The sequence below is a fragment of the Apus apus genome, chromosome 4 (assembly GCF_020740795.1).
Source record: "Apus apus isolate bApuApu2 chromosome 4, bApuApu2.pri.cur, whole genome shotgun sequence".
NCBI lineage: Eukaryota > Metazoa > Chordata > Aves > Apodiformes > Apodidae > Apus > Apus apus.
In genome coordinates this window covers 74,687,432-74,700,782 of record NC_067285.1, presented here as the reverse complement: position 1 = coordinate 74,700,782, position 13,351 = coordinate 74,687,432, and the positions used below count along the sequence as shown (strand labels likewise).

The following is a 13,351-nucleotide window of genomic DNA, read 5'->3' as shown; positions in this document are numbered from 1 at the left end:
CACTTGTACTGAGAAACACAAGTTTTAAGCGACTTGTTGGCATTAAGAAACTATATACAAACTTTTATTGGAAGAAAATGTCTCAAATGTGACAATAACTTTGGTCATGTTAAAAGGAGGCCATCCAAGAGTAAATAAAAATGCTGCTTTACAAGCATGGCCACATACAGGATATTCAAATATTAGCTAATAAAAGCTAAGGTTACACACATAAATAGGCCTTAGTACCATGCAAGTTCAACGCAATTTCATACATTCATTATAAATTTTAAGTTACTTTCATGCCAAATCACCTTTTGGATAAAAAGGTAAGAAAGAAGTAACATCTAAACGTGACCAAAATTGAACAGGGGGGAAAAAAAAAAAAAAAAAGATTGTAAGTACAGACAACATTTTTATTAAAAAGATCTTGAAATGACACCTGTTCAGGAAGTGTTATAGCATCTCTGATGTCTCCTTCAGCAGCAATTAGTAGTGTTAAGCATTGTTACATATCAAAAAATACAACTCTGTTTTACAACATAGTACCAGCATATTCAAAGTACTGTGCCAAATTATAAATAGTAAAATCACATTTCAAAGTATTTCAATAGAAAGCAACTTGGGCTCACACAAACATATGCACATATTATAGTTATGTAACAAAAGTTTTATAAAAGGGAACAAATTTACCCCATGCCAGCATTTATTACTGAGGTGGGATTCAATACGTACTATGAAGACTGACGGTTCATTTATTTAAATAGATTTATTAGTCTCTGGAAAAAATAAGACAAAAATTTACTTTCACCAGAATACACACCATTCTTCACTGACAATCCGTTTCTCAGTCATGACTGACACAAGTCATGAAAGTGGCTCTTTTTATTTTTTGAAGACCTTGCAATAAAAAAGAAATGGTCCACTAGACTTCAAAAATTCAATCAGCTTCTGCTCAAATGCAGAATAATCCTGCGCATCGCTTCTACCTAGAGTAATCTTCATCATCTGTCAACTGTAATTGTAGACAGTCACATCTTCCACTGTGACTCAAGGTGCAGCCACAAGTAGAGAAGTGCTTAGATACTCAGTCACTTCATACACACTTGTTGAAGACTGCTTCTAGTGCATAATCAAGTTGAAAATCCTTTAACTGATCATAATGGTTTGTCAATAACTGTAACACCTAGAGCAAGAAAAAAAAAAAAAAGACATCTTTAGGTAGCATTTAAAAAAAATACTAAAATCAAGCTTTAATATAATACCCTGCAACTACTATAACCTCAAAAAACTGTGCACCAGCATCAGTGTTTGTATTTTCCCTAATTCCTCTATGACAAAGTTGCCTGAATCAGTGAAAAGTTCTGAAAGTTTCTGTGACTTGAAAAAATTTGCCATTACTCAAGTGTAATTTTGTTATCAGTTATTCACTTAAATAACTGATCTGAAAAACTGCAATTACTGAAAAAAAAAGATTACTGAAACAGCTCGTTTTCTAAATTTCAAATCCCAATGAACTTTAGCATTGGATTTCCATAGATTGAGACACAAATGTCCTGTTAAAAAAAAGGACTAGTCATACCAGAATTATCTAAATCCCTAAATCCCTCCAGAGAACAGCTTCATACAATTTTATTATTTTTATTTTTTTTTATTAGTGAATAATTGTTGAAGTCGTAACTCAAAACATACCATCAGATTCTTCACACCCATTCTAGTATCTTAGATTTTACTTTAGACAGGACTTCTTTTGGATGCTTTGTCGAATTTCTTATCCTAGCTGTTAACACTGCAAAAAGTCTGTTAAAAAGTATCTATACACATTACCTGCATAGCTTCTTCCTGTACTCATACAAGACGACACAACCGTCCATTTATCAGTTGTTGGATTATAATATTCCACTGTTGATAAATTACAGGAACCATCATCTCCTCCAACTACATACAAGAGACCATTAACAGCACAAACACCTAAAAAGACAGGAAACCAATATTAAAATTAGCAATCAGCTTGTTCACCCCATCAAAGCATGGCTTCTATTCTCCAACATGATGAAAGCAGCAGAAAACCAGGAGCATGCCATTTACATCAAATGATATTTCCACTGTTTTAAAGGAACTGTTGTATATACCTGCATTCCTTCTGCACATGTTCATGTCTGCAACCTGCTTCCACGTACTGGCAACAGGATCAAACACTTCAACGCTTTTTCTTACCAAAGGGCCATCGTGACCACCTACTGCATACAACAAATTGTTTAACACACCAACACCTGTGAACATACAAAAATACTCAAAATTAACCCGAGAATGGTTTGACTGATACAAAGGAGAAACAACAAATATTATGTCCACTAACATAAATCCTTCAATCCAGTCAATGTTAGGAACTACTTCAGAAAACATTTGGGTCAGGATGCATTCAAGCCAAAAGACAGTAACTACAGCAAGACACTGATAAAATGTCTTGCATTCACATCTACCATATTGCAGCATACAAAGACCACAGCTGTTCTGCAACAGAAGATTTTGGAAAATTTTGGATGAAAAATGATGTGCAGGAAAATGAGGATTGTTGAAATTTAGGACTCAATAGAAGTGATGGTAAATGAGACAGTGTGCTCAGCCAGCATAACAGAAATCTGACAAGATGATAAAGCATGACTTTTTAGAAAGTAAAAACTCTGCAGCATGGAGGATAAAAGCTGAATGGATAGACTTTATATCATAGGAATGTTTCCATTGAAGTGTTGGAATACCTTGTAAACATATATATGAAACAAAAGTAAACAGAGTGAGCACCTTTCTCCTCTGGAATTTGGAGAACACCAAGATTCCTTGAACCAAGCTTCAGTTATCAAAATATTCAAAAGGATATTAAAGGGTCTCCTTTAGTCCTAGGGTCTTCTGTACAACAAAAATGTATCAATCTGCACCCCTGGGATGAAGGAGTAAATGAAGCTCATCTATGTCTACTTCCTAATTGGGATGCACATATCAAAAAGGAGGGAATAGGGGAAGCAGAAAGGAAGGCCTGTTTATTCTTCACTTTATAGTGCACTATTAGAACTATCAGAATGCAAACATAATGGATTTCAGAAACATGGGGAGGGGGGTGCATTAAAACTTTCGTGAGAGATGGACTATAAATACAAGTGAAAAAACACTACTAGGAAGGTACATTGGGAAATCTACTATATGTCACATAGATTATGAAACTCAAAGCTGAGAAATAGATTTGCAAATATAATAATATCTTAAAGGGTTCCTTTGAAAGGCCAAAGCTTAAAATCTTTATTAAAGGGAAACAGCAAATACGAATGCAAAAGATGAGTCAAGTCCTTCAGAAGAAAAAAAAAAAAAAGGAATCCTAAGACCTTAATTGCTAGGTGAAATATCTTTGGAAACATGTCACTAAGACATACATGTATGTAAGAGCCATTCCTATACGGGGAGAAAAATTACTGCTGCTGAAATAACTAAATTTTCTTACTAAAAAGACAGATTTTAATAATTAAAGAGAGAGGGGCAGGAAACATGGAAGTTAATTGGTACTGCAGATCTGGAAAATAGCTTCTTAATAGGACACTGCTTTATAAATCATGGTATCAAATGCTTTATCAGTGATAACCACTACTAATATATCCCTATATCCTTCCCAGTTAATTTAATTCTTCTTTTATTGCTATTATTTCTAGCTATCATGTCACAGTATAGTGTGACAGCTTTTCTTTCTCCCACTCTGATCACATTTATTAGGCAGGATAATACAACATTTATCAGGCAGGATAATACAACATTTATCTTTTGTAGCATTAAACATTAGAGATAGGAGGAGGGCTAAGATTTTTAGTTTAAATATGTGTTGTGATATAAATCCCCCCCCCCAGGCTTTCTACAGATTTACCAACCTTCCTATTCAGTGTGTAGAGTTTTCCCTCTGCCATATTTCAATTTTATTCTTTTGACAGCTCCATTCCTCTTTGGTGATTCATTTCCCCTTAATCCCACACCCAGTTTCCAAGTCCTACCTTATTTCTTGCTCCTTCCGTCTGCATCCTCTTGTTGCCGTCTTCTGAGTTCTCCTTTCTTTGTTTTTTTTCTTTCCTGCCCAATTTTCAGGACCCTGTCTTATAACTCTCATCCCTCCCAAAAGGCCTATATCTGGATTTGAAGTTCCTCATCCCAGTATGTTGGCTGGAAACAGATCTGTCCCCGTACTGATCAACTGAGAAGCAGTTGGTACTACAGAAGAGTAACTGAGGGTTAACCTCTGAAGGTGAAGCAGTAGGAACAGAAGAGATGGGCTAAAGTTCCTTGAGATGACCAGAGATCCAAAGATTTAATACAGGAACAATATTCCCTTTAGATAACACCCATAGCACCACCAAGACTGATCACCAGTTGAAACATAACTGGTGGGCTTGGATATTTGGTCACTACAGCCAAGCTAAATCAACAGTAATGATTTTCACATTACTGCCCACTCATCCCCCATGCACAAATAGAACTTCCCATATATTTAAGAGAGTGGCACAGGATGTTCATTATTTGAGTCAATAATATGAAAGCAAAATAACTGATTGCATTTACTTTACCTCTCCATTTATTTATTTATTTTAATCAGTGGACAAGGTAAAAGGCATCAGTTGAGTAAACAAACACAGTCCTGAACTCTGGGACAAGGAGAGGGAGGATAGGGGCAGAAAGATCCCAGTAGTTAGTGTATCTAAGGCACTAAATTTCAGTTGTAGAAGTAATTAAACATTTTCTTAGAAAAGTATCTGAAAATATCTAGTATATAAATAGGCTAAAGGCATAAAGATAGTTTACAAAACCAGAATATTAAAAAAAAAAAAAGAAAAAATGCTGAGATAAAATGGGTGTGCTCCAAAATGAAGCTTTGTCACAACCCACCAACACTATTAGTCTTTAAAATTTTACTTGTGATTTGCCTGATTTGTAGAAATATTTTCTGCAAAACTTGCCAGTATTAGAGGGAAGTATTTAAGAGTATCCTTACTGCAACTCTGGCCAGTTTTCAATCCAGAATTTACTCCAAGATGCACAGATTGAGTAACTAGAAGTTTCATAAGACAACGGCTTTCTTGAGGTGCAGTGTATCATTTATAGTTTTAGTTTAGAAGCACAATCAAAACATTAGTGATAGCAATAAGAGACATATCAACTTGCTGATTTTGCAATGGTATAATGGAAGCAACACAAACTAAATAGCTTAATTTTAATAATTATTGTAATACTTTTACATAGTTATTATGGAATAATTTGGACTTAATTTAAAAATCATTATACAGGTTAAAAACTGTTCAGAGTTACTAAAAAATAATGGAAGGCAAGGAGAAAATATGGGATAACTATTAATCATCTACTGAGCATACTAGAAGTCCATCCAGTTTTATTTGTAGCAACATCGCTTCCAATTATGAAGCACATTAATGCAATCATAGATATTTGAAGGGTGTTGCTAAAAAGCACCAATGAGTACTTGGCAAAAAATTGACTTAAACAAGTAAAAAAGTAAACACAGAAAAACAGTATCACGCAATTAGACTTGAAAAAGTCCATGGGAACGCATCTAGAGAAATAAAACAACTTCTGAGAGTTGAAAATACCTGAAATACCAAAAGACAGATAGAGGACAGTGAACAGTAAAATGAGATTTGAGTCCATAATATAATTAGATAATGAAAATGCTCAAGTCAATTTGGAGCTGTGGAAGTATCATTTCATTACACCAAAGCAGAATACCACAGGCACTTTTGATGTCTTTAAAGAGAAATATACATCGGAAGAAGGAAAAAAAATTCATGAAAAAATAAAAAAGGGATTTTTAAGATTATAAAGAAATAAATGGATATACCTTGGCTAAATGATAAGGAAGGATAACATGTAGTAGCCTAAACATATCCAAAGGATGTAAACACCAGGTGATGAGAAGAATTACTGAAGATGAAACAAAGGTTACGTAAGTGGAAGTAATAGGATGAAACCAGTAATACAAACTTAAGAACGAACAAGGACAAAATTTCCTGCAGTGAATCAGAATGCAGAACAAGTCCTCCAAAGGGGTGAAAAATCTAGTCATTTCACATGTAAAGTCAACCTGAAAACACGGTTAGAAAAATCCATCCTACACTGGCAAAGAGATGTCTCTGAAGAAATGACATATTTTCATCCTGGTCAGCTATATTTTAATTCAGTATTCAGGTGGTATTAAATTGATTGTCACAATCCATGCATATTAGTCTGTATGTTAAAACCATCAGAAGTTGTGGGAACAAGAGGAATATGAAAAATATGAAAAAGCAAGGAAAGACATTTACTGCTAACGGACTGAGTCTTACTCTGTAGGACAGTTTTGTATTTATAACTTGCAAAATATCACCCATCTAAGACTAACGCGTTCCATTAGACTCAGACTTTCGCTTACCTTATATACATTTAGATACATTTTTAAACCACAAATTTGTTTCTGTTTTAGGATGGTTGATTTTGGTGTACTCACCTGCTCCACTCCGTCTAGTACTCATTTCTGCAACATAGGTCCACTCATTTGTATTAGCATCATAGCATTCTACTGAACTAAGGCACTGACGTGATGCCCCATCATAGCCACCAACAGCATACAGTTTACCTAGAAGGGGAACCAACAGAAACCTGCATCCCTCTCTGAAGTGATCAGTACTTATCATCAATCAATTATTTGGTTTCTGTGTTGTAAATAGTTTAAGATAGTACACTATAGTTCTTGTCATTTTTAGGACATAAAAGGCAGCCAAGAACAATAAGAGTCAAAAGATTTTCAACTGCCTAGCTGAAATACAAAGGTACTTTACCCTGGTTTTGATTAAGAGTTGTTCAAAAGCAAGCTAATTCATGTATGTACAACATTGGAAGCCAGAAGATTGGCTTCCTAGAAATATCAGAAATTCAGATGAAAATTACTTGCACAGTCTGCATTTTCAGATCAGAAACTGCAGTGGTTCCTATGCAGTTAAAACACACACCTAGCACTGTTTTATGACCCAGGAGCCAGCCCAGGTCTGCATTGTGTAAGCAACATCCAGGCTATTCACCACTAAGCTGACTCACAAGTCAGCAGTTTTCCTGGCACTGTCCTTGAGATCATACCCAGTGTGCAACCAGCAAAGTAAGCCACAGATAACAGAGTTGACAATACTGCAGCGTTGCATCACTTAAGTCCAATTTAGAAGGTCATCATTTCAGTGACCGGGCTCTCTAGCTTTGCTGACATGTGTAACCTAGAGCACACCTGCTTAACGAGTTTTCCCTCAGCCTCAGGCACAGTGGAAGCTCTGAAAAAAAATTAACACAGCTATGCTAACTGCTGACCAAAATCAAGTAGAACAATCATGTATTGTTCACACCATTTACATTACAAGCTTCAGCAAAAACATAAATCTGAAGTATGTTTTCAAAAGTGAGAAAATGTAGCAAGGAAAATGATTGCATCCCCCCCTTCTTTATAACATCATTTGCCAACTTACCTCCAACAACTCCTACACCAACACTACTTCTTCTTGTGTTCATTGGAGCTACGTGAAACCACTCATTAGTCTTCAAGTTGTAAACTTCAACTGATGATAAACCTATGAAGACAATATAATATTATTTTATCTATAAATATAGGTGCAACATACTGTCTACCTTCTGGAAAATTCGTAATATCTGATAATTCAAATTATTTCATTTTAAGGACTCAAAATTACTATGCAAAAGGTCCAGCTGGTGTCCTTTAGACAGGCAATTACAGTCAACCCATTCTTGGTATCTGAAACTGTGCAAATTAATAAAAGCTTTTGTGGAACTCTGAAAAACTCTTCCCTGGATTTTTTTTTTCCCCTTTCTTTTTAATTAACACACAATGCTCTCTCCTACATATGCTTCTGTAATAGTTATATAAGCAGAAGGATCATCTTTGCCAAATGGTCTAATGCATCTGTGAAAAGAGGGAACAGTGTATGTCCAAAGCCTCCCAACAGGTCAGAGAAAGCTGTTTGTAATCCTGTTCACACTACATGAAAATATAAAGGTGTATTTCATACACAAACAACAAAAGAGACCAGCTATTTTTTCTGTTCAGATCTTCTATGAGTTAAGGACTCTGACTATAGAAGGCATACTGAAAGGGAATGTGTCAAAGATTCACTGGTTATTAAGCCTAAACTCTTAGACGGGAGCAAAGAATCCAATGTTAATGTAGAAAGATGGGACCACTAAAGCACATACCACACCACAAGATGCCAGGCAACCAGCATGCTTGGTTTCATCACAGCTACCAGGAAAGAGACATTCAAATTTAATACAATTATGCCAAGAGCAGTCAAAGCTAATCAGCAGTGTATAAAAGCAATTATACCTGTACTCCCATCAAATCCTCCCACAGCATAAAGAAGACCATTTAATACAGCTGCTCCAAGTGTGCTTCTTCTGTCTTGCATATTAGCAACACTTGTCCACTGGTCCTTCACCGGGTCATAGGAATCTACTGTGCGAACTCTCAAAGACCCATTGAAACCACCAACAGCATACACCATGCCTCCCATGTATACCATTCCTAGAGCAGGGAAATGGGGAGGAAACACGAACAGTTTAGTCCCTTTGTCAATAATTTTATTCCATACTGTCCTAAATATGCAGGTCCTTGACAAAATTTACAGTGCTCACTACACTAGCAGGCATTTAACCATGTCACAGAGCCACACTTGGTTCAGATAAAGCTCTAGACGCTTCTTGTTACTAATAGCTCACACTTTGACTATCGTGCCTGCCGTATTCCTTCTTGCTGAGGTATCTCAGCTGCTTTAAGATCACATTTTTTACATTTCTAGTATCCATTGGTCACTTCTTCACATTCTTCATCTCATTTAATAAGAATAGGGTATTCTAATAGTAAAATTACTCATTATTATAATGCATTAATATTTAAATGTATTTACCCTCTGTATCCATGGGAGGTAATAAAGCCGTTTATTCTAGAGATTATAAATCAAAGCACAAGTTAAAATCAAATTACCAAATATGTCTTGTTCCAGATTAGCAAGTATTTAAAATTTTAAGGATGATCACTGAAGTCAAGGCTTAGCCCTTTCCAGATAAATATCTTAGGTACTGTTCTCCAAAGAACATACAATGCTTTATACAGACACCTAAATTCTGATGCATTACCAACTGCAACAAAAAATTTAGGCATAATTTACCAGCTCTACATCTTCTAGAAGGCAACTCAGCCACCTGATGCCAACGTTCTTCTTTAAAATCATAGCATTCAACACTGCGAATTGCCTTTGGTGCCTGCCCTCCAACTACCATCATCAGCTAAAAGGGAGATACGTGTTAGTTATTTGCATATATGAGAGCACTTGAAAGATCAAAAGAGTTTTTAAAAATAAAGCAAGCTCTTGTACAATAAATATTTAAAATACAGTTCTCCTAAATAAGAAACTCCAGTCTTGCAAACTAGACAAAATTATTTTTTTAAAAAACACACACAATTTGTAATTACTGTGCACAGGGGAAATACCTGAGGTAGAAAAGCAGGAAGCAATTAGAAACTAGGTAAAGCTCCCATGAATGAGGCAGATCCTACTCTATATTCACATCCTACTCTGACCTCAGGTCAATGGAACTGCAACCGTCCATCCCACAACAGCCTTATCTGGTTGGTTTGAGAGAAATATGCTAAGTTTAGTGAACGAAATCTCCTATTCCATTATTGGAGACACTAGAATGGCAAGACACTGGAACATGCTGCCCAGAGAAGCTGTGGATGCCCCATAGCTGGAAGTGTTCAAGAAGACTGGATGGGCTTGGAGCAACCTGGTCTAGTAGGAGGTGTCCCTGTCCGTGTAGGCAGGTTGGAAGTAGATGATCATTAAGGTTGCTTCCAACACAAACCATTCTATGATTATTGCAGTTGCCACAACAGCACTCTGAGAAAACTTCTTTACTTCTTTGGAAAGAAGATAATATTCAGTGTTTGCTTTGTTTTCCACTAAAATGAACAAAAGGCAACATTTAGCTAAAAACTGAAGGAAATGTCTCACCTCAGAAGCTTCAGTCTTTTTGTTTTATAAAAACAAAACAAAAAAACCCAAACACCTGCTTACTTTATAATTTACAATATAATTTATAATTTTTCAAATGTTGATGCATTTATTAAAAAAAATTTATTGGGAGGTGAGGTAGTGGTGGCGGTATGTGTAGGTGGGAGACTAAAACATCTATGTCAGAAGTAGTATGGAGTATAAAGCTAATCACATGTTATATTTTTGTGATAAATAATTTTGATACAAAAATTTTTACTGGAATACTCCAAAGCAACAGTCATACTCTCATGAAATGTTTTTAAAATGGAGTTCAAAGAAATAAGTACATTGGAAAAAAAGTGGTCTTACTTTTGGAAGGCTAGCAGGTGTTCTCAATTTTGTTCGAGTGCTTTTCATCAATGCTCGTTGCTCAGTTGGCAGCAAGTGATACTTCATAGCTTCAATGAGGTAATCTTTACAAGCACTGCTGTTCTTAACCAGTATTTCCTCTTCAACTCTCTGTTTATTAATAGAAGTTTAACAAGGTCTGAGCATGTTAGGGAAGTAAAACACAAATCACAATCTGAAGCGTAATAAAGCCTGTGTTATATCACACAAATTAATCAGATTAATCTGATTTTTTTAGATTGTCATTTAATCACAGTTAAAGAGAAATTTATGTGATGGGAATATGCAGTCACTAAAAAAAAAAAGATCAGGAGATGTCGACTCAGTAAGTGGAAGAAACAATATTAGGCAAGGTAAATCACTTTTCTTATAATCAGGCACATTTCTTGACTTTTCAAAGACAGAGAATACAGCACACTTCAAACAGGAAGCAGTAGAGGCTAATTTAACAACTAAGCCATTTCTCAACAATAAAAAAACACAACGGGGAAAAAAGAAAACAACAAACCAAAACAACAACAACCCCAAACCAACCACAAGAAGGGAAGGAAATTAATTTAGCAAAAAGAGAATGTCTAAAATAAACATCTACCAACCTACTACTACGCCTACTAACCAATGTTAATATAGAACTCATATTTTCAGTTTTAAATATTTGTCCTGACACCAAAATATTAAAAATGAGATTATAAAATTGAAAAAATGTATTATAACTGGAACCAGGTAGAGGACTCTTTTGTCATTAATTCCTAGCCTGCTAAAACAATAGATAAAATTCTGAAATTGAAAATTCATTTATGAAAACAAACCTTGTATTAAAGATCATATTACAAATCATAGCTAACCTGACCTCAGCAAATTAAATTGTTCAAATCACTAGTCTGTCAGGAAAAGTAGTCAGCCAATCAGATAAATCACTTATATATGTCATCCTCTATGTGGCAATCCCTCATTTGACTCTGTGTGTACACATGCCTATGTGGTAGTGTAGTGGCTGTTTATTTTTACTATCAATAACACGTTACATTACATTTGTGTTTAAATTTTAAGCTACCCATCTGACATGAAAAAATAAGCAGAAATTAATGAAGAAGAATTAGGATTCCTTTTTGCTTACCTGAACTAAATATTCCCGGGAAAGCAAAGGCAGCCGAACATGCTCCATCAGGCGTGCCATTAGCTCCTGCCTTACATCTTTGTCATGGTTTACCCACGCTATCACTGCTTCAAACACCTTCCAGAAAACAGACAGATGTGAGTCCCTTGACTTAGGAGTTAATAAGTATAAAAACATCAGTATGCCTCCAAAATATTTTTTTGCTCATACTAAAATTCCCAACATAAGAAAATATTATAGCTGTTACAGGTCCCATTATTTCTGTGTTTATGCACTACAAAATTCTGAAGATGCATTAGCCAGTCTGTTTTTGTATCACTCCTCTACTGGTGTGTCAAAGATAGCTGTGCTACATTGACAAAATACACACAGTAATTTCATTGATACTGAAAATCCTATAAAACTAGGTAAACAAACAACACAGCAGCAATAATACAATCCTGCTTTCTTCCTTTCTTGGAGATTCAACTTGCCACATCATCATTCAAATAACTTATCACTGATTCTTACTAGGAGAAATTATCTCAAGCCTAGTTTCTCCTCTGCTGTACAGCAGCTCATCATACGCTAGAGCATTATAACCTCAATGATACTCCACAGAAGCGACATATCAAAGTCAAAGTGATAGATCTGGGGGCTGTTCAGCCTGGAGAAGAAAAGGCACCAGGGGAACTTTAGTGACCTTGCAGTACCTGCAGGGGCCTACATGAAAGCTGGGGAGGGACTTTTTACTAGGGCTTGCAGCGAGAGGGCAAGAGGCAATGGATCAGAACTGGAAGAGGGGAGATTTAGATTAGATGCTATGAGGAAATTCTTTAGTGTGAGGGTGGTGAGACACTGGAACAGGTTGCCAAGGGAAGCTGTGGAAGTGTTCAAGGCCAGGTTGGATGGGGCCCTGAGCAACCTGATCTAGTGGGAGGTGTTCCTGCCCATGCAAAGGGGTTGGAACTAGATGATCTTTAAGGCCCCTTCCAACTTGAACCATTCTGTGATTCTGTGACCTTCAGGGTATTTACGGAAACAGTAACATAGAATCTTAGAACCATAGAACTATTCAGGTTGGAAAAGACCCTTGGGATCACCGAGTCCAACCATCATCTCTACTCTACAAAGTTCTCCCCCAAACCACATCCACCAACACCACATCCAAACAACCCTTAAACACATCCAGGGATGGTGACTTGATTTCCAAGCTCTCATAGCATTCTCTAACATACAGGGCCACTCCACCCCCTCTCCTTCCCTTTCTATCCCTCCTGAAGAGCTTGTAGCCATTGATTGTGGCACTCCAGTCATGTGATGCACCCCACCATGTTTCTGTCATAGCCACTATGTCATAGTTTTCCTGGTGTATCATGGCTTCAAGCTCCCCCTGCTTGTTGCTCATACTGTGTGCATTGGTATAGATGCACTTCAAATGAGCTAATGATTCCAACACCTTTTTTCCACTGTGGGCCCCATTTCTTCAAAGACACTTCTCAGGTGCTTCCATGATTTCTAAACATGTATCCTTTCTCTCAAATGAAACAACAGAGTGAGAATCCTCCATAGTCCACCATCCTTCAAGCCCTGCCATGCTTCTCTTGGGCTTGTCCCTAACAGGCCCAGTTATCTCCCCTTCCCCCTTCCTATCTAGTTTAAAGCCCTGTCAATGAGCCTGCTAACTCCTGACCCAAAAGCCTTTTCCCCCTCTGGGACAGGTGCATCCCACATGCCATCAGCAGGTCAGGTGTCTTATATAGCAGCCCGTGATTGAAAAACTCAAAGCCCTGCCCAC

At 36.6% G+C, this 13,351-nt stretch overlaps 1 protein-coding gene across 1 annotated transcript in view; it reads right to left on the bottom strand.

Annotated features, from left to right (window-relative positions):
• Positions 1–381: 381 nt before the first annotated feature.
• KLHL2 (kelch like family member 2) overlaps positions 382–13,351 on the bottom strand; it is a 60,256-nt gene continuing 47,286 nt past the window's right edge. The window contains exons 7-15 of the mRNA XM_051618232.1: positions 11,575–11,691; positions 10,419–10,568; positions 9,222–9,339; positions 8,381–8,578; positions 7,509–7,610; positions 6,506–6,634; positions 2,112–2,252; positions 1,807–1,950; positions 382–1,165 (exon numbers count right to left, since the gene is read on the bottom strand). Of these exons, the coding sequence (XP_051474192.1) occupies positions 1,137–1,165; positions 1,807–1,950; positions 2,112–2,252; positions 6,506–6,634; positions 7,509–7,610; positions 8,381–8,578; positions 9,222–9,339; positions 10,419–10,568; positions 11,575–11,691 (1,128 nt within the window). The 3' untranslated portion in view covers positions 382–1,136. The remainder of the gene's footprint in view (positions 1,166–1,806; positions 1,951–2,111; positions 2,253–6,505; positions 6,635–7,508; positions 7,611–8,380; positions 8,579–9,221; positions 9,340–10,418; positions 10,569–11,574; positions 11,692–13,351) is intronic.